At 36.7% G+C, this 23,944-nt stretch overlaps 1 protein-coding gene across 3 annotated transcripts; it reads left to right on the forward strand.

Moving 5' to 3' along the window:
- Positions 1-269: 269 nt before the first annotated feature.
- Positions 270-23,350, forward strand: LOC110102642 (serine decarboxylase 1). 3 transcript variants are annotated; one of them, XM_028698614.1, is made up of 6 exons: positions 270-375; positions 448-823; positions 21,224-21,455; positions 21,578-21,771; positions 21,849-21,982; positions 22,383-23,350. In XM_028698614.1, the coding sequence occupies exons 2-6, from the start codon at positions 538-540 to the stop codon at positions 22,950-22,952; spliced, it is 1,416 nt and encodes a 471-aa protein (XP_028554447.1). In that variant the 5' UTR covers positions 270-375; positions 448-537; the 3' UTR covers positions 22,953-23,350. The 3 variants fall into 3 exon arrangements, with proteins under 3 accessions (XP_028554447.1, XP_028554448.1, XP_028554446.1); XM_028698615.1 differs by having other exon boundaries at positions 301-375; positions 457-823; XM_028698613.1 differs by lacking the exon at positions 270-375 and having other exon boundaries at positions 538-823; positions 22,383-22,968; positions 23,049-23,350.
- Positions 23,351-23,944: the final 594 nt, after the last annotated feature.

Raw genomic sequence — 23,944 nt, forward strand, 5'->3', positions numbered from 1 at the left:
TTAAACCTATAGTTAATAGAACCGGACTACACCTCTGAATTAAAAAAATAAATAAATTCCCACAAATTAGACTTATTTACATCTTTAATTATGATTATGACGAAACAACAAATACTTTTCTAATTTTTTTATTAGAAAAATTTTCCGCGCCCGTAATTCTAAACGACAATTCGCCGTTGTAAACGAAATATCTGCTGTAGATCCGTCATACTCTCCACGCCGATAAATAGACGATAAATCGGTGCCGGAGCCGATACGTTACCAATATCCGGCATTCCTACCTATTTATGGAGACAGTCACCAACCCTCTGTTTCTCTTCTCTAGCGCAGCCTCGAGCTCTGTGGTTCCTCTCATTCTCAGTTCCTACGCGTTAGGTGTCTGCTTTCCAATTTTTCTTGATTTCTTGTTGCATTTCGTCGATCTTGCTCTGAACTTTTCCTTGTCAGGAACGATAGGATCCGCGAGAGTTAGGGGCTCTTTTTTAGAATCTTTTTGACAAGTCTTGATATATTAAATCATCATCCACGGCGAGGAGCATGATCAACGGAGCTATGAATCTGAGCGAAAAGGTGGAGCCGCTACCGGAGGAATTCGATCCCAAGGAGATCGTCCCTCCCGTGGCACTGGAGTTAAGTGGAGTTTTGAAAGAGTGCACCAATAAGAGCAGGGAGATCGTTCTTGGGAGAAATGTTCACACAATGTGCTACACGATCAATGAGCCGGAAGCGGACGATGATATTACCGGGGAAAGGGAAGCCTACATGGCCAGCGTCCTGGCAAGATATCGTAAATCTCTTATTGAAAGGACCAAGCATCATTTAGGTATGCATTTTCATCTATTTCAATCAGATAATGCTCAAGCAAGTATTGTTTATTAATATGTATGCCGCGGCCTTTGCGGATAATATGTCAGTAAGCTTGGTGATTAAGTTTAGAAGCCAGAAAAATGAATTCTTGGATTGGATAATAACTTAGACCGATATCTAGCATGATTAGGCAGTGTCAACCTAAAATAATATTTAATTATATTTTTTAAATAGTAACCTTTAAGTTTATTTTGTTTATAAAAATTCTATCCACTACTCCATGTTGTTCGGGACTTCTTAAACAGCGAAAGCGAATAAAGCTTGAGGCAAGCTCACAATTCCCTTACTTCATGGTTGTAGGAAGACTGTCTAGTCACAATGAGTTCTCTGGTTACCTCGAAAGCCAGTTAAATGGGTTTGGTGAACTTATTTAAGGTTAAATTATGGCAATGAAGGTTGACTAAGGGCTGATTTGGTTCGTACATGGGAAAAATGTTTTGAAAGTGATGATTTTGTTTTTATTTTGAGTGTAAAAAAATAAATCCTCAATTTTGAGGAATTTTAAAGGTGTTTTTTTTTAACTTCAAAAGACATATTGGCTTTTAATTACATACAATCAAAAGATGGAATGGAAATAATTTTTTCTCGAACATGTTTACCAGCTTCAAGCAACCAAATGATCCCCAAGTGGCATGCTAGCAAGAAGATACAAATTGAGATGGTGCACTTGAATTATTAAGCTTAGCAATATGAAATTTTAGTTGGCATGAAATTAATACTTAGGACTTAATATTATTAGAAGATAGAATCTTGTTCTAATATGATAGTTTTAAGTATCTTAAATCTACTATAAAAAAAGAATGAGAATATGGATGAATATGATTTACAGATTTAAACATGTGTGGTTAACATGGAGAAGTTGATGCAACAACACAAAAACCAAAGATAATGTTGAAAATTAAGGTAATGCGAGATTTTGGGCTGTTCTTTATGCACAACTCTCCAAGCGAGTACATGGATGACCTGTCACCCTTCCAAAATTATTGAGGAATAATTAAAAGCTTAATGTGAGGTCCCTTGATGGTTAGGTTGGCCACAACAATCATGTAGGTGAAGATCTTCAAGGATCATTTGATTTCAAGGCCACTCCCACATGCCTTATTTGGCTTGTCTTAATTTTCATGTTTTAGAAGCTTAAAATTTTGTAATATTTTACCTATTTTATTTTTCATAGCATTAAGACAAATCATCAATCTTGTTGCGAACTAGAATATACGCGGTGGTAGAGTTAAGAAATTTTCGTCTTAGCGTTGTACAGATATCTAACACACAAACAGAGAATGAACAATAACACAAGAATTTTTACGTGGACACCTTGAAAGGGGAAAAATCACGGGGCCTCGTCCAGTTGAAATAGTTCCACTAGTGTTTTATTTGAAATACACTTTGTGGACGATCAGATTACAATGAATCTCTTCTAAGTTGAGATTTAATTACAAAGTTGAGCAGAGTGCCGACGTCACTAAGGAGATTGGGCAGAATTTAAGTGTCGTCCGAAAGTTGGACTGAATTCCAGCGTCGAACAGAACTTTGATGTTGCTTAGGAAGAATTCTGGCGTAGCCCGGATGTCCGACCGAATTCCGGCATTACTCAGGCGGCGGGAAGAACTCCGGCAGTGGTCGAGGAGGAGTTATTCCCTCCTATCCTTCTCTTCTCTCTTCTCTTCTTCTTTTCTCTTTCTTGCTTCTTCTTGCTTGGGGTCCACTCTCATGAGAAATGAGGGGTCTATTTATAAATTTTATGGAGTGGCATAGCTTGTAAATAGGTGTGAGATCAATGGAAAATAGGGAGTGGTCGAATGGACGGTTGATATTGAATCCCTTGATCGTGCACCGTTCGTCAGACATTTGAAGGTCTTAATGATGTCGGAATTCGACGATCTTAGGCTCGTTTGATTCGTCTCGTCGAGCCGTTCGATTCGACTATAAGCTCGTCAAAATCGGAGACCGTTTGGTAACTCAAATTGCGGTATGAACTTTCCAACAACACTTTTGGGTGCTTGATTTGGGCTCTTTTGGGTTCGGATTGAGTTGAATTTGGTGTCGTTGGGTTCGTGTTTCCGATACGCTCAGTTCGACTTTAAGTTTGCTGAAATCGGAGTTTAGGTGACCCCAGATTTAATTTTTGAAGTTTCCGGGTTGATTTTGCCTTGAGATTCGTGCTCGATCAAGATAATTTTTTGATGATATATCAAATCTATATAATAGAATTTTATTGGCTCTTAAGACTTCTTCAAACTTGACTAGGCTTGAAAAAAATTTATAAATAGAATCTTACTTTGTATGTTTTATTTTATTTAATAAAATTACTTTATATTTTTGCAAATTTAGTGTGGAAAGATTTAGTGGAAGCTCCACTTTTTGGCAAAGCTTGCTAGCTTGTTTTCTAAAGCGTTTGTGAGTTCTTAGTTATCCTTTGCCCCTCATAGTCCTCTCTCCTAACAAAATTCCCACTTTACATGAGGCTCAACCAACCCAAAGATACATCCAACCTATTCAAAATTGTCATACACATTCCCTTATCATCACTATAAACTTCTTTAATCCTCAAATTGCCATTAACGTCAAGACATCCTAGCCAAAAAAGTCAATACATAGAGGCAATTTCTTGCTGCGAGTATATATAAAATCCTTAACCATCAATAAAAAATTGTTAAAAACACAATCTTTTGTTTTCTATTTTCTCAAATTTTTGATATGGAGTTTCTTATCCTTTTTCTTCATGAAAAAATTATATTTTAAGGGCCTAAAAGCTTTAGCCTCAAATATGTCAAAATCTTGAACACTTTTTCATTACCATTATAACCCTTCCATCATCGCCTCTAAGGGACATCAATTAAGTTGCCGCCTCATAAAAATCTTATAAACCCCATATCATAAGTATTTTAATATTGTGTAATGGAGAAAATCATAGAAACTTAAGGGTAATTTAATAAAATTGATATTATACCAAATATTTTATAGGAAGCAAAGTGTTAAGTAGTAAAGAATTCATTGACTTGGGGTGCGATATAAATGAGAATGTTATGTTGGATATTTGAAAAAAGTGGGAAATTGACAAATGATTATGGGGCTATTTATTTTGATATACTATGAGTATAGAGTAAACCAAATATGGGGGTTTTGAATTTTTTATATCTAATTGGAAAAGAAATGAATCCAACATAATTTGTTGATGGATTTGTAACTCCCTCATATTTTATTTTTGGTGTATTCAAAATTCACATGAGTAATGAAAATTTGAAAAACATTACCCGTAAGAAAGCATTAATAACCTCCTTGCACGTGAAGAATCATTCACACTGCACTCGTCATATGATTTCGTAGGATCTAATAGAAGGATTAAAATCCTATATTTTAATAACTCAATCATCAAGAAAGATAATCAGAGATACTAAAAGTTCAAATAATAAAATAAACATCTTTCATTTCATTTAAAAAAAAATCACATACACGATAATTCAAGTTGAGAATTTTTATACATCAAAATAGGAAACAATAATTTTATTCATTCATTCCATAAGTCTTTCATTACAATAGGAGAGGTATTATACTACTTTTTTTTTTTTTACTGCTTGGGTAGACCAAGTGTTCAACATAGAACCAATCTACCTAAAACAAGGAAAACCAATATTAGACTAATGCATTACATATTTATAGACTAATTGCTATTGTATAACATCTTGCCTCTATCCTTAATCTACTCCGTTGTGCATTTTCCTTTCCCTGAAATATCAAAAAGAATAGAATGAGTACACCAGCCAAGTAGACTTTTTTCCTGACATCACATATATTAATATCCAAATTAAACTTGGAAAATTCAATATAATTAAAAATGTTAAATAATAAAAGAAGTACTAATATAAAACAATTTTTTGGATTTTCAGTGTATACTTAAAGTTGTCACTTATACTTGTAAATCCACTTTCATAGAAGTTCTCAAATACACCATTTAATACTAGCTATTAGAGGTTCATTTGTACTTGACTTTCATATTTCGTCAGGGTTTGTACATAAATTCAAAAATTTTTAACATTCAATTCAGAATATTATTTATACTTAATTCATTAATACATATGCAATGCAATGATTATAATGCACATGTCATGATGCCTACTTATAACTCCACTTTCACTTATGTCTCCATTTGACCTCCAACACCTATATATAGCTAGTGAGGCCAGAAGCAGAACATAATAGTGTCACATAACCTCTCACCCCAGCTTTCAATAAGTGGGGCTAGAATCCCTCCCACATTCACACTAAACAAATTGTGTCAGAACATAACATCTAGAACCCTTATAACATATTAGAGAGTGGGCTTTTTCACATGTCACAACATCTCCAATATCATGTCATGAATAATATAAATGTAAATGCAACGTAATTAAATTATGAATTCAATGTAATATTCAGATAATGCATTAATTGTCAGTAAAAGCCACATTGCATATATAACATTATACTCACTAAACCTTTTATGTTAAATTTTCAACTTAGAGGGATATTCACATGGGCATTTTAAGACTTTTATATAACTATTGCAATTGTTAGAAAAGCCTCAATCAAATCATATATTCATAAATTTGCATAAAAAAATCAACCAATGAAAATATTATTTCTTATTTCCAAAACATTTAGAATAAAATGTACAATAACATATTATAAGTTATGCAATGAAAATGTCATAGAATTCAAGAAAAATATGTTTTTTATTTCATAACATTTTATAAAATTGTTGTAATTGAAATCATAGATAGGAGTTCAGAAGTTTATCTTATGCTTTATAATATCTGAACAAGCCCGACGGACAAAACCCAAGCTTTAGCCTCCAAAATGTCTCTCCTCCTCTTCCGCTTCTTCTCTTCTCTTCTCTGGCAATGGTTGTGATGTTCAATATTTGAGCAAAGTCTCTACAAAAACATGAGGGTTTCTTCTTTGGAAAAGCTTGAGAGCTTGTTCCATTTCTCTCTTCCTCTTCTCTATTTCATCTTGGGCTTCTAACCTCTTCTTTATTTCGACTCCAATTGTATCTTTCTTCTTGAGCTATTGGAACAACGGAGTTGTTCCGCCTCCTGCGTATGCCGATGTGGTGTTTGTTGGCTGATTTGGTGACATTTGCCGGAGGAGTTTTGTTGGACGTTGGACCTTGTAGATGTGGTGGACCCTTGGTTTGCAAGCCCTTAAGCAATTATTTTACTTTGCCTACTTTTTCGTTGCATGTGAGGAAAACTGCTTGCCGGTTGTTCTGAGGATAGTGTTTTTTAATTTTAATTTTGTTTCTTTTGATTGGCTTTCGTTTGTCTTGGTGTTTGTTTGGATGTTTGCATTCTAGTTTGAATCGAGTTTTGTTCTGCCAGTCCTAGTGTTCTCCTCATTTTGGCTCTTTCTTTCTAGTTTGCTTGCATCAATTACCCTGGAATTTAACCCTATTACACTCCCCCTCTGAAGGCTCACTACTTTGCGTAGCTTGGCTGGACCAGGATATGCAAGTGAAGATAAATATAGGCGAAAGGCTAGAATTTACAGAATAAAATGACCGATGAAGGATTTAGAGAGATCTTGTTGAGAAGATCTGATAGATGACAAGTAAACCAATGTTCAGATTATAGTTAATTGGCACTATGAATGGCAGATTTGTGAATAATTAAGCCATGAAGAAGCATTAATGTTAGGACTTATTCATGGATGCATCTTTATTTTGGCGTCCACCAATTTTCCTTGATCGGTTAGCGTGAAGATGCTTATCAGACCAATGACACATTAGCCACAGGGGGACATAGTTTCCTAAACCTATATAGAACATTGTCTGGTGGACTTTTGTTCTCCAAGGAGGATAATGCACTTTCTTCTCCCTTCAAAATTTTCAAATGAATGGCCTTCATTTGTAAGATTAAAATCATTAGTTTTCTTTAACATAAGCGAATCTACTGAAAACATGATTTCATATGTTTTTATGCGAGTTTTATCGTTCATCAGATACATCAAAATTTCTATATAAATGTCTTATATCATATAGAAGAAATTTATGATTTTCACAAGACAATCTCGCATATTGATGCAAATCTCAAAATTTAGACTCATCGGAACACATGTTGAGACAAACAAATCAACGGACTAATGTCACTGAGCTTGGATTTTTCTTTGTTGATGTTTATTTATTTCAGTAGTTAGGTGTTTTTCTTGATAAATATGTAGACTAGTCCACTGGACCGGTCCAATCGATCCAGTAGGGACCGGCTTACGGGCAAAACAACGGAGTTGTTCCGCCTCCTGCGTATGCCGCGCGAGTCGCAAGCTTTGCGGGAGCCGAATATGAAAGTTTTTTGGGGGAATTAAGAGGGAAATTTGAATGTAGGGACTGTTTAGGGATTTCCTTTTGATTTGTATGTATTAAATAATTTATTTTCCTAGGGTTAGAGCATCTTGAATTTAGCTGAAATTTGAGATTTCCTAGATTTAGGTTTTTCTTTGGGCTCTAGCGGCGTCTAGATATTCGGGAGAGATCGATCCTCATCTCGAATAGAAGATCAGTTGTATATTGTTATTTTTTGTTTCCCTTTCATCAAGTAATACAAATTATCTAATGTTTTCGTGATTTTGTGCGGATTTTTGTGGAGATTTCTAGCTATTTTCCGAAGATTGATAGGAAATACTTGAGATCTACAAGTACTTCATATCAAATTGGTATCAGAGCACGTCGATCAAAGGGGAATCAATTGTCGGAAAGAAAGTGGAAGTTTTGGAGGGAGAACTTGGGCAAATCAAAGCAGATTTTGAGGAAAAGATGGCTGATTTTCAAAATCATATTGCATCCGTCAATGAAAAGTTGGAGGAAAAGTTTGCCATGGTGGAAGACAGTTGAAGAAATTACTTGAAGCCAAAACCAAACCTGTGACATCGGAAGCCAAGGAAACTACCGGCGGCCATGGAAGAGATGGGAACCCTAACATGTCTAGGAGAAGGGAAAAGCTAGAAGTGGAGATCCTAGAGGGAGAAGACGGAATGCCTCCTCTAGAACCACTTTCTAAGGAGGAGATGAGCATTGGATACGCAATAAGGGGTGCTGAATTTGTAAGGATAGAGGATGATTTCGATTGCCGGAGTGCTGATTTTGAAAGAAGAAGAGGGGATTTTGATGAATGGTTTGGGTATGATCACTGGAAGAAAGATTGTGACAATTGGAGAGCACCTCCGCTTCGAGGAATGGGAGGTTATGGAGGATTTATGAGAAATGGGTGTGACCCGAGGGTGAGGAAATTGAAGATGCCAATCTTTGAGGGGGAGGATGAATAACTTCTGGCCTTTTTTTGCCCCTTACCTGATTGGTTCGGTTGGAGGTGGAATGGCTGTTTGGCTGTCCCCTTTTCTCTTATAAATTGGAGATGTTTTGAAGCATAAAAGGTTGTTGAATATTTGAGCAAAGTCTCTACAAAAACATGAGGGTTTCTTCTTTGGAAAAGCTTGAGAGCTTGTTCCATTTCTCTCTTCCTCTTCTCTATTTCATCTTGGGCTTCTAACCTCTTCTTTATTTCGACTCCAATTGTATCTTTCTTCTTGAGCTATTGGAACAACGGAGTTGTTCCGCCTCCTGCGTATGCCGATGTGGTGTTTGTTGGCTGATTTGGTGACATTTGACGGAGGAGTTTTGTTGGACGTTCGACCTTGTAGATGTGGTGGACCCTTGGTTTGCAAGCCCTTAAGCAATTATTTTACTTTGCCTACTTTTTCGTTGCATGTGAGGAAAACTGCTTGCCGGTTGTTCTGAGGATAGTGTTTTTTAATTTTAATTTTGTTTCTTTTGATTGGCTTTCGTTTGTCTTGGTGTTTGTTTGGATGTTTGCATTCTAGTTTGAATCGAGTTTTGTTCTGCCAGTCCTAGTGTTCTCCTCATTTTGGCTCTTTCTTTCTAGTTTGCTTGCATCAATTACCCTGGAATTTAACCCTATTACACTCCCCCTCTGAAGGCTCACTACTTTGCGTAGCTTGGCTGGACCAGGATATGCAAGTGAAGATAAATATAGGCGAAAGGCTATAATTTACAGAATAAAATGACCGATGAAGGATTTAGAGAGATCTTGTTGAGAAGATCTGATAGATGACAAGTAAACCAATGTTCAGATTATAGTTAATTGGCACTATGAATGGCAGATTTGTGAATAATGAAGCCATGAAGAAGCATTAATGGTAGGACTTATTCATGGATGCATCTTTATTTTGGCGTCCACCAATTTTCCTTGATCGGTTAGCATGAAGATGCTTATGAGACCAATGAAACATTAGCCACAGGGGGACATAGTTTCCTAAACCTATATAGAACATTGTCTGGTGGACTTCTGTCCTCCAAGGAGGATAATGCACTTTCTTATCCCTTCAAAATTTTCAAATGAATGGCCTTCATTTGTAAGATTAAAATCATCAGTTTTCTTTAACATAAGCGAATCTACTGAAAACATGATTTCATATGTTTTTATGTAAGTTTTATCATTCATCAGATACATCAAAATTTATATATAAATGTCTTATATCATATAGATGAAATTTATGATTTTCACAAGACAATCTCACATATTGATGCAAATATCAAAATTTAGACTCATCGGAACACATGTTGAGCAAGCAAACAAATCAATGGACTGATGTCACTGAGCTTTGATTTTTCTTTGTTGATGTTTATTTATTTTAGTAGTTTGGTGTTTTTTCTTGATAAATATGTTAGACTGGTCCACTTGACCGGTCCAGCTGGTCCAGGAGGAACTGGCTTACGGGCGAAACAGCGGAGCTGTTCCGCCTCCTGCGGATGCCGCGCGAGCCGCAAGCTTTGCGGGAGCCAAATAGGAAAGTTTTTTTGGGGGAATTAAGAGGGAAATTTGAATGCAGGGACTGTTTAGAAAATTTCTTTTGATTTGTATGCATTAAATAATTTGTTTTCCTAGGGTTAGAGCATCTTGAATTTGGTTGAAATTTGAGATATCCTAGATTTAGGTTTTTCTTTGGGCTCTAGCGGCGTCTAGAGATTTGGGCGAGATCGATCCTCATCTCGAATAGAGGATCAGTTGTATATTGCTATTTTCCGTTTCCCTTTCATCAAGTAATACAAATTATCTAATGTTTTTGTGATTTTGTGCATATTTTTGTGGAGAATTCTTGCTGTTATATGAAGATTGATAGGAAATACTTGAGATCTACAAGTACTTCCTATTAAATTGGTATCATAGCACGTCGATCAAAGGGGAATCAATGGCCGGAAAGAGAGTGGAACTTTTGGAGGGAGAACTTGGGCAACTCAAAGCAGATTTTGAGGAAAAGATGGCTGATTTTCAAAATCATATTGCATACGTCAATGAAAAGTTGGAGGAAAAATTTTCTGTGGTGGAAGACATGTTGAAGAAATTACTTGAAGCCAAAACCAAATCAGTGACATCAGAAGCGAAGGAAACTACCGACAGCCATGGAAGAGATGGGAACCACGTCTAGGAGAAGGGAAAAGCTAAAAGTGGATATCCTGGAGGGAGAAGACGGAATACCTCCTCTATAACCATTTTCTAGGGAGGAGATGAGCATTGGCTATGCAAGAAGGGGTGCTGAATTTGTAAGGAGAGAGGATGATTTCGATCGCCGGAATGTTGATTTTGAAAGAAGAAGAGGGGATTTTGATAAATGGTTTGGGTATGATCGTCGGAGGAAAGATCGTGACAATTGGGGAGCACCTTCGCTTCGAGGAATGGGAGATTATGGAGGATTTAGGGGAAATGGGTGTAACCCGAGGGTGAGGAAATTGAAGATGCCAATCTTCGAGGGGGAGGATGCTCACGAGTGAATCTACATGGTAGAAAGATATTTCGCTGTTAATGAGCTGACAGAGGAGGAGAGACTGACGGTGAAGGGCCTATATTTAGAAGTGAAGGCTTGGTCTTGGTATCAGTGGAAGGACATACGACGACCCATACGAAGTTGGAGAGAGTTCAAGGATTGTTTGGTATAACGTTTTCGAACTGGCAGGGGAGGAGACTTCTATTAGCAGTTCTTTTCCTTGACACAGAAGGGTTCAATGACGGAGTATCGGGAGAGATTCGAGTACTTTACTAGCCGATTGGACCGCCTTTCTGAGACAGTGCTAAAGGAAAACTTCATGAAGGGATTGACACCAAAGATTCGAGCAGCAGTTAGAGTAATGAGGTCTCGTGACTTGGGAGAGACTATGGAGCTAGCTCAATTGGTAGAAGATCAGCTGCATCTGGAGGGAGAGACAAGAGGCTGCAGCTCAGGAGGCTCGTACAAGATGACCACCACCTTATTGAAATCCAAGGAGCCAACACCGGATACTCTTCGGCGGACTTCGAAGGAAAAGAGTGCAGGAGGAAGATTTGGGGACAACTTCAAGAAACTCACAAAGACAAAATTACAGGAGAAGAGGGCGAAGGGGCTCTGTTTCAGATGTGATGAGAGGTATACACCGGGGCGCAAGTATAAGGACCGAACTCTTCAGGTTTTTACCGTTTGTGATGAAGAAGGAATGGAGGGTGTCATCTTTCCACCTTGTGGACAAGGTGGATCTTTGAGAAGGGAGTATTGTTAGACTGGTCCAGCCGGTCCAGGCGGGATCGGCTTACGGGCGAAACAGCGGAGCTGTTCCGCCTCCTGCGGATGACGCGCTAGCCGCAAGCTTTGCGGGAGCCGAATAGGAAAGTTTTTTGGGGGAATTAAGAGGGAAATTTGAATGTATGGACTGTTTAGGGATTTTCTTTTGATTTGTATGCATTAAGGGGCTGTTTGGTTGCCTGAAAAATAAATGCAGTGTAAAGTAAATGCAATTTAAAGTAAATGTAATGCATTCCGAATATTTTGAGACTGTTTGGTTGTATGAAAAATAAACGCAGAAGAATTGTTTCCCTTGTTTGGTTAGGTAGAACCAGAGTAAAGTAAAAAACAAATTTTTTATAATAATTTATTTTGACATTATAAATAGTATATTTATAAAAGAATTAGCTACATTCTTCCTAACTCTGAGAATAGTTCTCAACTGAGTGCTCAATGAGTTGATTTTATTAATCAAGGAAATAAAAAGATACAGGCTTAAAATCGGTTGAACTAGTTAACAACATCCTGACTTGTATCAAACAGACGTGTATCGACGGGGGGTTCATTCATTCAAGATTTATATATCTCTATTCTCATATCATTCATCTTAATAAAATCTCCTTTGGGACTTAATTAATTAATATAAAATTGGAGACAATTGATAATTTTATAGATTTGCTTGGAAGTCAACATCATAAGGACTCTGCCCACCATCTCATCGAGTGACAAAGCAGTGGTAGGCAGTGCGCCAGTCCTGTATCGTTTCTGCTTTTTCATCTTTACAGCTACACTGAAAAAGCTTTACCATTACAGCTATCTGGAAAAGCTTTACCTCTGTCCTCAAAACAAACATGAAAGACAATCCTTACAAAGAACTACCAAGTGAAAGCAATTCCAAAACACTGAGCCATGACTATTTACTCAAAGCGGCAGAAGTAGTCCTCTATCCCGACATTCTCAAGCTTGGTGTAGTTCTTGAAGGAGTGAACAACGCATTTTCCTTCAATAGTGTGAGTGCTCTGGATGTCATAGTGATCGGAAAGAAAGAGCTCTTTGGCCCCGTGGAACTGCCGTCGACCACCGATCGTCTCCTCCGGTCGGTAATACCATCGAACCTTTACCTTCACGTTGTTACGGTGATCCGCCTCGATCTTCTCCACTCGCGCGACGTAGGGTGGCTTGTCGGAGTCCGAGGTCCTCATCAACACGCAATCAACCGCTGCAGAGACATCCATCATCACTATCTAAGAACATGAAAACCCTATAATCCATCATCTCAAGACAAGAGAGCAGAAGCGGGCAAGGTATACATACAGTGCACGATCTTATTGGTTCCCTTGATGGTGTAGGAATCGAGGTCCTTCTTCCCCGGCTTCGTCTTCGCCATCGATTACTGCTGACGTCGAAACTCTTCTTCTCCAGCAAGACCAGCTCCAAGTCAAATCTCACGCACTCTGTTTGCTAGCGACCTCACTGGATGCGCACTTTTATCACTCTTCCCTCGTCCAACTTTCTCTGCGAATCGGCAAAGTTCTACCGCAGCAGGGCGTGTTTTTGAAACCCGCTCAATTTGAGCGGGTTTTGAAGTCACCCAAAACGCCGGTCGTAATACACCTCTAATACTTCGGGGGAATTTTTTATGTTCCCCTCCAAATTAACCAAACGTCTAAATCTAATAAATGCAGGTAAATTATTTACTTTACACTCCTAATTTAGCAAACCAAACAGCCCCTAAATAGTTTGTTTTCCTAGGGTTAGGGCATCTTGGATTTGGCTGAAATTTGAGATCTCCTAGATTTAAGTTTTTCTTTGGGCTCTAGCGGCATCTAGAGATTTGGGAGAGATCGATCCTCCTCTCAAATAGAGGATCAGTTGTATCTTGCTATTTTCCGTTTCCCTTTCATCAAGTAATACAAATTATCTACTGTTTTTTTGATTTTGTGCGGATTTTTGTGGAGAATTCTCGCTGTTTTCCGAAGATTGATAGGAAATACTTGAGATCTACAAGTACTTCCTATCACAAAATATTACTATGGTGATCCTTACAAAGAACAAAATTGGTTCTCTCCCCTTGATTTGGATCTTGATTTTGTTCTTTGTTTGGTCTAGTCATTGGTTCTCAATTGATTCAAGCTCTGTAAGTGTTATTTTGGGCCTTCAGTTGAGCTGGGAAATGAGGTTTTTGTTGGGTTGTTTAAACTGACGATCTTGATGATTTGGTTCCTTGGGTTTTATAGCAAGTTAATATCTGTGGCTCTTGTGTGCTTTGTGTTGGTGGCTATGTTTGAGTTTTTTTTTTGTTAGCAAGCTACGACTTGCTTTAATTGTGGGCATTCTACTTAGTTTTGATCAACAGCTGCTGTGTGATGTCTGTCGTAGTGGATTGTGCCGTTGATACATTATTTTCTTTCTCATTAGTGACTACTGCCGTTCCTAGGTTTGGAACGGGACTATTTATTTTTCTATTATTTGAGGGATTTTGTGACTAAATGAGAGGCAACTGAAGCATATGAAAGACTGTTCCATTAATATTCTTTCGTGTAATTTTATTTTCTTTGTGTGCTTGAGTGTTGGTTAGATGCAGTTCTTTCTAATCTGGTGCAAATGGTGACTAAACACTTTCAGGGAAGCTATCTCCTCGGTACCAGTGTGAGACATGGATTGGTACTTTAGTAATATCTTTTTTTGCACTTTTCCTTTCATATAATTTTAGTTGTGGTCTACTTGTATAAGTGCATTTATTCAAAATTCATTGATGCAAAGATGACTACGGGTTAGGTTTCCTAATGCAATTAATATGGTGTATAATATTAAGCCTCATATCTGTATAAGAAGATAATTTCTGTAGTTGCTTGTACTACACTCTAAAGAGTCATATCTTAAACTTTTACTCAAAAGATTTAAACTAGAAAGATATTTTTTCGAAGTTCTTTTTTTAACATGCCTTGGAACACTTTTTTATAGCATAGTAATAACTTAGTCTAATAGATATTGTAGACATTAAATCAATCAAACTTTGTTATAGAAATTCTCAAACTTTTATCTTCAAATCTCCCGATCATCTGGATTTTAAAATTGCTTGAAACAGTTACTAAATTGTGACCGCATAAGGAAAAACTGCAGCTTCCACGCACGCCAACAGAAGCCGCTGCCACTTTAGGATAAAAACAGATCAAGCCAGCAGAAGCCGCCACCACCTTCGAATAGAAATATATAAATCCAAACATGCACCGCTGCAATATGGCCAACAATTCCAAATTCCGCCTGTAACAACCTCTAAATCATGAATTGCATAATACCAAAGTCCGCTGTATTAGCCAATGTATTAGGAGCCGATGATAACCTAACAACTACATTTTCAGGAAATTGCAGAACAAAAACTGCTGCAGCACTTCACCATCGGCCACATAATATTAAGCTTCGAAACATAAAATAAATTCGAATTGTAAGTGTGAACTTGAGAATAATCACCCTCATGCTAACTTTAATTTAGGCCAAACTATATAAGCTAACCTAAAGCTATGAAATAAAATGCATCTCTCTTAAGGCCATCATCATTGCCATGTTTTTAATTACAAAAATAGCAAATTAAAATAAACCAACTAGTACAACAACAACATCAATCCTTTATCCCACTATGTGGGGTCGGCTACATGAATATTTTTTCTCCACTGTGTCATGTTAAGAGTCAAATTCTCATTTAAATCTAATAAAGAAATGTCATTTCTAAAATTTTCTAACCAGGTCTTTTTAGGTCTACCTCTACCTTTCTTAACATAAGTTAAATCTAATACATTCATAACCGGATTATCAGGTCGCCGTTTTATGTGACCAAAGCATCTTAGGTGACTCTCTCTGGTCTTATCTTCCACTGAAGCTTCTCCAACCTTTTCACGTATATGCTCATATCGTATCCTGTCTCTAAGAGTAGACCCACTCATTTACCTGAGCATCCTCATCTCTGCAACACTTAATATTATGCTTCTTTTTTAATGGCCAACATTTTGCCCCATAAAGCATTGCAGGTCTCACCACCATCTTATAAAATTTTCCCTTAAATGCGACGGAGAATTTTCTATTAAAATAAACCAATTAATGAAAAAAAAAACAAATAAGCTTCATTGAAATCAATGCTTAATGTATTGATTACGATAAGAAAAAAATGTGAAGATTTTATTAATCATACAATCAAAATTTTTTTCGTAAGATGTGAGTTACACTCAACAGGTGATTCTTATGAATTTGAATGTCTATACAAAATTTCTATCGGACAATCATTAAATTATCCTCTAGGTGGATTTTATTTATTTTGTATTTTCATTACAAGAGATGAGTATTTGTTTAAGTTGATAATTTTTTTATCTACATTTTAAATTTGTGTGCTTGATTTTGTTCATTATATAATATAGTTGCATTAAAAATCTTAGATCCTATGAAGTCTTGCATCACATATGATTTTAAATTTAAGATATGGTTGTTCATAATCGGGCAAATTATGTGGTTTTGATTCGTAATCTGCATGGATAAAAATGAGTTTTCTAGGGATATATCTATATGTTGTTGATCATCCTTTTTGACATGAGGTGAATGGTTAAATTTTTATAAATATTAATATAGTTTGATCCTAAGTAATTTTCATATTATAGATTAAATTCTATCATGTTATCATCAGCATAGATATCAACAATAGCCTTATCACAGCTATTTTGATTTGGATTTATGAATCCTAAACTCCAATCATTTCTATTAAGTGTTGCAAGAGGTGTTAAACATGTTTGTATAAATCTTTGTATATAATTTTTATATATATTGTCTTTTGTTCTATTGATTTTCCCACCAATAAGTAGGTTTATCTATCCTTAATGTGGTTGAAAATTTTTACCTTCGATCTAATCGTCCTTATCATATAATTCTATTTTCGACTATCATATTTTTAATAGATGTTTCTTTTGTTGTCCCTATAGCATACACATCACTTTGTCTATCATTCATAGTTTTATTACACATTCATCTTAACATCTTTTATATTATTAGACTCAAGTTGGTTATCATAGATTTTTTTTTTACTGCTCAATATTCAGATTCATACAAAGCACTCGGGTAAATGAAAATTTTATGAAATATATCATCTAGTCTTCATGACATGCCCTAATTGCAACATACTCTTTAAGCAATATTGCAAATATCTGTTTGACGTGTGGGCGGGCTTATGCGCACGTGTGTGTGGAGTGATAAAGTCGTTTCCTGTTACAATAAAGTGGTCAAAGAGTTTCCATTTACAATAGAATCATATGAAGTATCAACATTGAGTGCATATTTTATTTGTATTGCTTATGACAGTGCTTTGAAAGGATATTCAAAATTTGTTATCGTGCTATGTGCTTTTTATATATATCATAATTCTAGCTAATGTGATATCTATTAAAACCAAGTGTGAATAAAATATGTGGAAGATAGAGATATTAAAATTAATAAATTCAAGTCTAAGTATATAATTATATAATTTTAATAGGTGTGATGTTAACAAGTATCCGACAATATTATTAAATGACAAAGTAATACCTAAGTGGGATATATTTACATATTTGGAATCTATTGTACAGAAAAATAAGGATATAAAAAGAGAAAATGATCAAAATGGCCCCTCAACTCCTTAAAAAGAGTCTTTTTGGTACTAACATCAAATTTTGGGGTTAATTGTGTTAAATCAAAAGGTGTTTTAGTCATATTAAATTATTTATTAAATATAATTTTCAAGTCATAGTAATTAAAAAAAATTATTAAACATTTCTTTAATAAAAAAATTATTAATAATTTTAGTTTTAATTTCAAAAGTTATTAATTATTATAGTTTTAATTTAGGATCATTATAGACTTCAGCTCACAAAGAGCTAATATCTAGTCTAGAATATCATTATGATCCATTCTTAATCTCTCGTGCCACTAAGGACGTGGCACATGTCCTCTAACCGGTAGTTTCGCCGCCAAATGGTATGACACCGTGGAATATGCCATCAAATGGTGCCATAAGTAAACGATTATAACCGGGACCCTTTGAACCGGATGGTTCGTCGTGAAATGACACTATTATATTACGGTCATGGTCAGAGCTTGTATGCTCACCAATGAAATTAAAACCTTGAGATATGAATCAATGGAATATGCTTGATATGACACAAAGCCCTCTATCAGCTATGGTGGATTTAAATTTGACGTGAAACATGTATGAAAACAAGAATTGCTTTGGAAATTAATAATAATTTGAAAAAAAACTTTGCCAATTGTAAACCTTATGTTTCACCAAGTTATATTACTGAATTTTCAATTAGAAGCTATGTAATAGCATACGGTTACAAATGATATTAAAAGGATACTTGCAAATAACAACAAAATAAATAAGTAAAACTAACGGCATTGAATAACAAAAATCCATGGCTTAACAATTAGAAATGTTCACCTTGAGTTCCCTAACCCTCGCTCATGAAAGTAGTGTCTTAGCGGAGGTAGAATATAAGTAACCCTAGTGATGCCACTAAGAGACAAGTGACGCTTATGGTATAGCTCGCCAGAGAAGTAGCCAGAGTAGAAGAAGTCGGTGGACGGTGACCAATATCCCAACGGATTGATGCAAGGCGTTGATCGGTGGTGGCGGATAGTTAGTACTTAGTAGAGAATTCTGTTCACGTATTTTTCCACGGATTTGTCAAACTCCAAATTGAAATCAAAGAAAGTTAATCGTGGGATGTCGACGAAGCCTTCTTGATCGTAACGAAGCCGGAATCAAACTCTCGATCTGCCATCCATGGGCAAAGATATCTCCTCCTGCAGTCCTGCTTGGGGACCCTTGAAGGCTGGCGGCTTATGGAGGAGGGAGAGGGGAAGCCGGCGGTTTGGAGGGGCTCGGATAGGGGAAAGGGGCTTTGGTTGTGGGTTGAAGCTCCTTGGACTTAGGTTAGTAAATAGAAAGGAGAATAGTTTTGAAAATCTGAAATTTAATTTCAAATTTCCTAAAAGGAGGGAAGGATTAATTTTGAAATTCAAAATCATCCCAATTAGGGTTGGGGGGGGGGGCATATGAGGAGGAAAAATAAGTGTCTAGGTTCAATTTATGTGGGTCATATGCATTAATTGGAGATTGGAATTAAATTTGAATTTAATTTCAAATTTAATGTAATTGGGAGGCTTCCTAATTAAGGATTATCAAAGAGGAAAGCATTTGAAATTCAAATGGAGAATTGATCTCAAATAAAAACACTTTCCAAATTGATATGAGCTATTAGAAAGGTAATTAATGGAGGTTTGAATTTTGAAATTCAAAATTTATGGAGGGAATTTGGAGGGGCGGCCGAATGACTAGAGGAGCCAATGGGATGCTAGCGGCTATGGGGTTTGGAGGGTCGGTCGGCTGCTAGGGGAGCCAAGGGAGGCCGGTGGCTATGGAGTAGGTAGGGGTTCGATTAGGGAAGAAGAGAGGGGAAAGGTGGTGGTAGGGGAAATCAAGAGGAGGCCGACGATATGGGGGAAGAAAGAAGAAAAAAATTAGGAAGAGAATAGAAGAAAGGTAGAACCGAGAGCCCAAACCTTTCGGTGGCTGTCGGGTATTACGTTGGCCCTCTCTTAGGGTTCTCTCTTCTCTCCGAAGCACACAAGCACAAGAGCAAAGAAAAGCTGAATTTTTTTATTGATTCATCATTAACCTCATACAAAGCAAAGACCTCTATATATAAACCTCAATAATAAATAAAAGAAGAAAGACTCAAATGCCCTCGATGCTACAACAATAACTCACTATTCATAGGGGTAAAATAGGAAAATTGAAATGCAAATTAAACAAAACATAAAATACATCAAAAGTAAAGGCTCTGAATCATAGCCGTCGATTTACAATTTCTCCGATGATACACATGTCGAAACCTCTGGCTGATGTCCTCATCAAAATTTGTCCCCTTAGACAAACATCCATCCCAAGTCTACAAGGTACCTTGGACGACACAACCCATAGCTGCTGATAAGGATCCTTCTGTTAGGTTGGGTCGACTACCTCCTCTAACTAAGTAGACCAGGGACCACGATGACCCATAACGACTGAACCATGGGATCTTGATCAGGCTCATCATCACCCCCCACCAGCAGTTTTAAGTGCAAGATGTTGAAATTTCTAATTTTAAATAGTAAATCTTCAAACACCTAAACCAATGCTGCTACTATATGTCATATATTGTATCCATGGGTACGACGTATTCATCGACGACTACCCTTAATCGAAAGTTCTCTCTCTTTATCGGGAGGGGTAATTAACTATAGGGGCTTGAGCCTATAGGAAACCAGAACTCGAATCATAAAGTCCTTGCAAAATGAGGTCGAAATCTCTGGGTAGTGTCTTATCTACAAATCTAATCTGCCTTCTAAAAATTTACCTCGGAACTTGATTCGTTAAAACTCCCCCCAAAAGCAAAAAGCCGAAGCAAGGGGAGGCTGGGGGCGAATTTTTGAAGTCCGCATCAACTCATGGACTATTTTGAATCAAGTTTGAGGAGTCAACGGGCTAAATTGAATACAATTATAGTTTGGAACTATATAACCCTACATAAATAGTATTTTCTCTTTCTTTTTTCATTCCTTACAATGTTATCATTTTATGTCATATAGCAAATGTCTCATGATCAAGTAATTATGGAATACGGAATACAACTCAACAACATTATACAAAACTTGTCAGTCTTGCTAATCATTAATCTGGCAGCTTCTGTCCACTCCTCTCTAAGATTCAGAACTGGCCAACAGTCGAATCAGCATGGACCTTATACCAAAAATTTGGGTTCCAAAAGGACCGAATTATTTCCTACCTCTAACTCCCGAGTTTGCTGTTTAGTGAATGACCTTTTGATCCACATTTTCATGTTTATGAGCACGATTACAGTAATTCCTTTTTTCATAGTTTACCTTCTGTGTGTTTAAAAAAATTCTAGAGATTCAACAATACTAAAAGAGCAGAAAGTTTTACCCTACAACACATGCGAGAGAACCGATTTTAAAGAAGTGTGGTACTTCACCATGAATGTTAATGTAAATGATGTAGATATGCCATTTTAGAGCTGCTATTGTTTGCGTGAAGGAGGCAATCACATAATGTATTTGCTAATTTATATATTCCGTTGAAAATTGGGCTCACTGCTTTATAACATGCCTTGTGAACAGTAATGAGGACCATTTTTAACTTGGTTATTTTGTTTGTGCAATAATAAAATAGTGATTGAATTATTAATCATCAAACTCACCATGCATTATATTTCATTGTATTGTTCATCTCAAAATTTTATTTTCTTAATGAGAGTGAGGATTTTAGTTTGAGTTCCATGGAGTGAGTTCTTCATTCTGTGGGATGAATTTTGTTAACCTCTAACTACTAAATGCTGTGGTGCAAACTGATTGCTTCTTTTCCTTTTGTTTCTTGTTCTTGAAGTCATTACATTTTATGTGAGGTTGTGATTGATTGGGTGGTTGGGATGAGAGTATTTCCTTTTATTTTCACATGCGCTCACTCTTGCTCCCTTTATTCCCACTGGCTATTTCCTTCGGCGAGGTTGTAAATTGCAATCAAAATAATCTTTCTGCATGATAGATTATGTATCTCTATTGCCCGGGGCGAAACAAAAATAAATGCGTAACTTGAGTTTGTGCTTGAAGGCTCATAAAACATCTTTTCTGCCAGTGATTTCTCTTTTTCCCATATTCATCTAACATATTCAGAAATTGGGAAATGGGTGGAATGCAGGTTACCCTTACAATTTAGACTTCGATTATGGCGCTTTATCCCAGCTGCAACACTTTTCCATTAATAATCTAGGAGATCCCTTTATAGAGAGCAACTATGGTGTACACTCAAGGCAATTTGAAGTTGGGGTTCTAGATTGGTTTGCTCGTCTTTGGGAACTGGAAAAGAATGAGTACTGGGGTTATATCACAAATTGCGGTACAGAAGGGAATTTGCATGGCATACTTGTTGGGTAAGCAAACCTATCTCTACACTTCTTCTTTGACATCTTCCAAATAGCGTTTTGATGTTGGAAAAGGTTAATGCATGTGAGCTGAATTACATGGAATGTACACACGTTAATTGATTCTGCAGAAGGGAAGTTTTTCCTGATGGGATACTGTACGCCTCAAGAGAGTCCCATTACTCAGTTTTTAAAGCTGCAAGAATGTACAGAATGGAGTTCGTGAAGGTTGCCACTCTGGTCTCTGGCGAGATCGATTGTGCAGATTTTGAAAGAAAATTGCTTCTTAACAAAGAGAAACCTGCCATTGTTAATGTCAATATTGGTAAAGCAATCCTCATCCTCTCCCTTTTTTGCTCCATTTCGCTGCATGAATTTAGCTGATATTTGAATTTGACGCAGGAACAACGGTAAAAGGAGCAGTCGACGATCTTGACATGGTTATTGAAACACTAGAAAAATCTGGATTTAGAGACCAATTCTACATCCACTGTGATGGTGCCCTATTTGGTCTCATGATGCCTTTTGTTAAACGTGTATGTTGTGATTCTCTCTCTCCCCGCTTTTACATTTGAATGATCATACTTAGGGCATCTCCAACCGAAAATCTCATTTTTCACTCCAAAATGCCGTGAAACTAAAAAATGCCACAATTCATCTCCAATCGAACTCCATTTTTCCCCTTCTACGAAGGTAACGGTCGTTGGCACGTTTCTTGAGCAATTTCGGTAGAGACAAGAAAAATGACGAAGATGAACAGTGCAACGCCAATATTGGCGTCCCACCGTTCATCCGCAACCAAATAGCATAAGTTTTACCGTTCTGCTGGAGCTCGCAAGCGACGCTATTCAAGCGTTGGAGTTCGGTTAGAGATGCCCTTAGGAAACATTTCTTCAAATATTTTTTTCGTGCTAATATATTTCTTGAAGTGAACAGGCACCGAAGGTCACTTTCAAGAAGCCTATAGATAGTGTCAGTGTTTCCGGCCACAAATTTGTGGGATGTCCAATGCCCTGTGGGGTGCAGATCACCAGATTGAAGAATATCAACGTCCTATCAAATAATGTGGAGTACCTTGCATCGAGGGATGCCACCATCATGGGCAGCAGAAATGGCCATGCTCCCATCTTCCTCTGGTACACTTTGAACAGGAAAGGCTACCGTGGCTTTCAAAAGGAAGTTCAGAAGTGCTTGAGAAATGCTCACTATCTAAAAGACCATCTTCTTGAGGCAGGAATAAGTGCCATGCTGAACGAGCTCAGTAGTACTGTGGTGTTGGAGAGACCTAAAGACGAGGAATTCGTTCGAAGGTGGCAGCTTGCCTGTGAAGGCAACATCGCCCATGTGGTCGTGATGCCGAATGTAACCATTGAGAAGATTGATTATTTCTTGGCTGAGCTCGTCAAGTCTCGCTTGAGCTGGTATGGAGATGGTGAGAGCAAACCTCCATGCATTGCGGGAGATGTTGGAGAGGAAAACTGCCGCTGCTCTATGCACAATACCTGATGCTTTAGAATTGCCGGTAGTATCATAAACTTTTGTAGTTAATGCTCTGCAGTTTTAAACACTTTCATGGTGTTCTTATTGCTAGCGTTATTATAGGAGGATCTTCAGAATGTTTTATTGGTGCTAAGCGTTGAATGGACGCCGGTTTATTCCTTGGAAGCTTACCAGGTAGAGTACAATAATTAATTGATTGAATTGCGACGTGCCTTTTCATTTGTTCCAGTTTGCTTTTGGAAAGAAGTATGGTCGGGAGTTCGGCTTATTTCTTTGTTTGGCATCCATGTCAACTTTATTTATGCTAAGTCTGCTCTAGCACTATTTATTTATTTATTTATTATTATTATTTTGTTTGAGTAAATCATTATAAGTCGTTTAGCAACGTTCCGTTTTGAGCTAAATCTTATGGTGTTTGAATTCTCTTAATGCTTCCAAGACCAGGCGTCCAAACATCTACAATGAATGGAATATTTCAGATTTAAAGTTGAACAATATGTGATTTCCAAAGAAAACGAGTTAAATCAAACCCAAACATCTAAAATGAATTGAATATTTCAGATTTAAAGTTGAACCATAGGTAATTATTATAGAGAATTTTTGTTATATTTCGTTAATTAAAATTTGATTATGATGAATTTTAAAAATAGTATATTCAATCAAAATAAATTTAGAGGTTGTTTAATTTGAAGTAAAATAAATGTAAAAGATTTTACATACATTTTCGAGAATATTTATATTTAATTTAAAGTAAAATAAATACATAATTTTTTATATATTTCCAATCATATTTTGCCGACGGCTGACCACTGTTAACCATCCACCATCACCACGAGCCTTCATTCCTTTTAAAGGCAACCAATGCATTTATTTTATACTCATTCAAACAACTTCAAAACACTTCAAATATTTTACATTCTTTTTATACTAAATTATTTTCATTCAATCAAATAACCCCTTGCTAATTTTAAAATTTATCATATTAATATTCAGTTAGG

This window comes from Dendrobium catenatum, unplaced genomic scaffold, assembly GCF_001605985.2.
Source record: "Dendrobium catenatum unplaced genomic scaffold, ASM160598v2 fragScaff_scaffold_1117, whole genome shotgun sequence".
In the NCBI taxonomy this organism is placed as follows: Eukaryota; Viridiplantae; Streptophyta; class Magnoliopsida; order Asparagales; family Orchidaceae; genus Dendrobium; species Dendrobium catenatum.

Excerpts from the sequence above, each read along its gene's own strand:
- LOC110102642 (XM_028698614.1), top strand. The coding sequence starts at position 538 with ATGATCAACGGAGCTATGAATCTGAGCGAAAAGGTGGAGCCGCTACCG. Across the intron at positions 21,456-21,577 it reads TTGCATGGCATACTTGTTGG|AAGGGAAGTTTTTCCTGATG; the intron begins GTAAGCAAACCT and ends TTGATTCTGCAG. Across the intron at positions 21,983-22,382 it reads TGATGCCTTTTGTTAAACGT|GCACCGAAGGTCACTTTCAA; the intron begins GTATGTTGTGAT and ends TGAAGTGAACAG.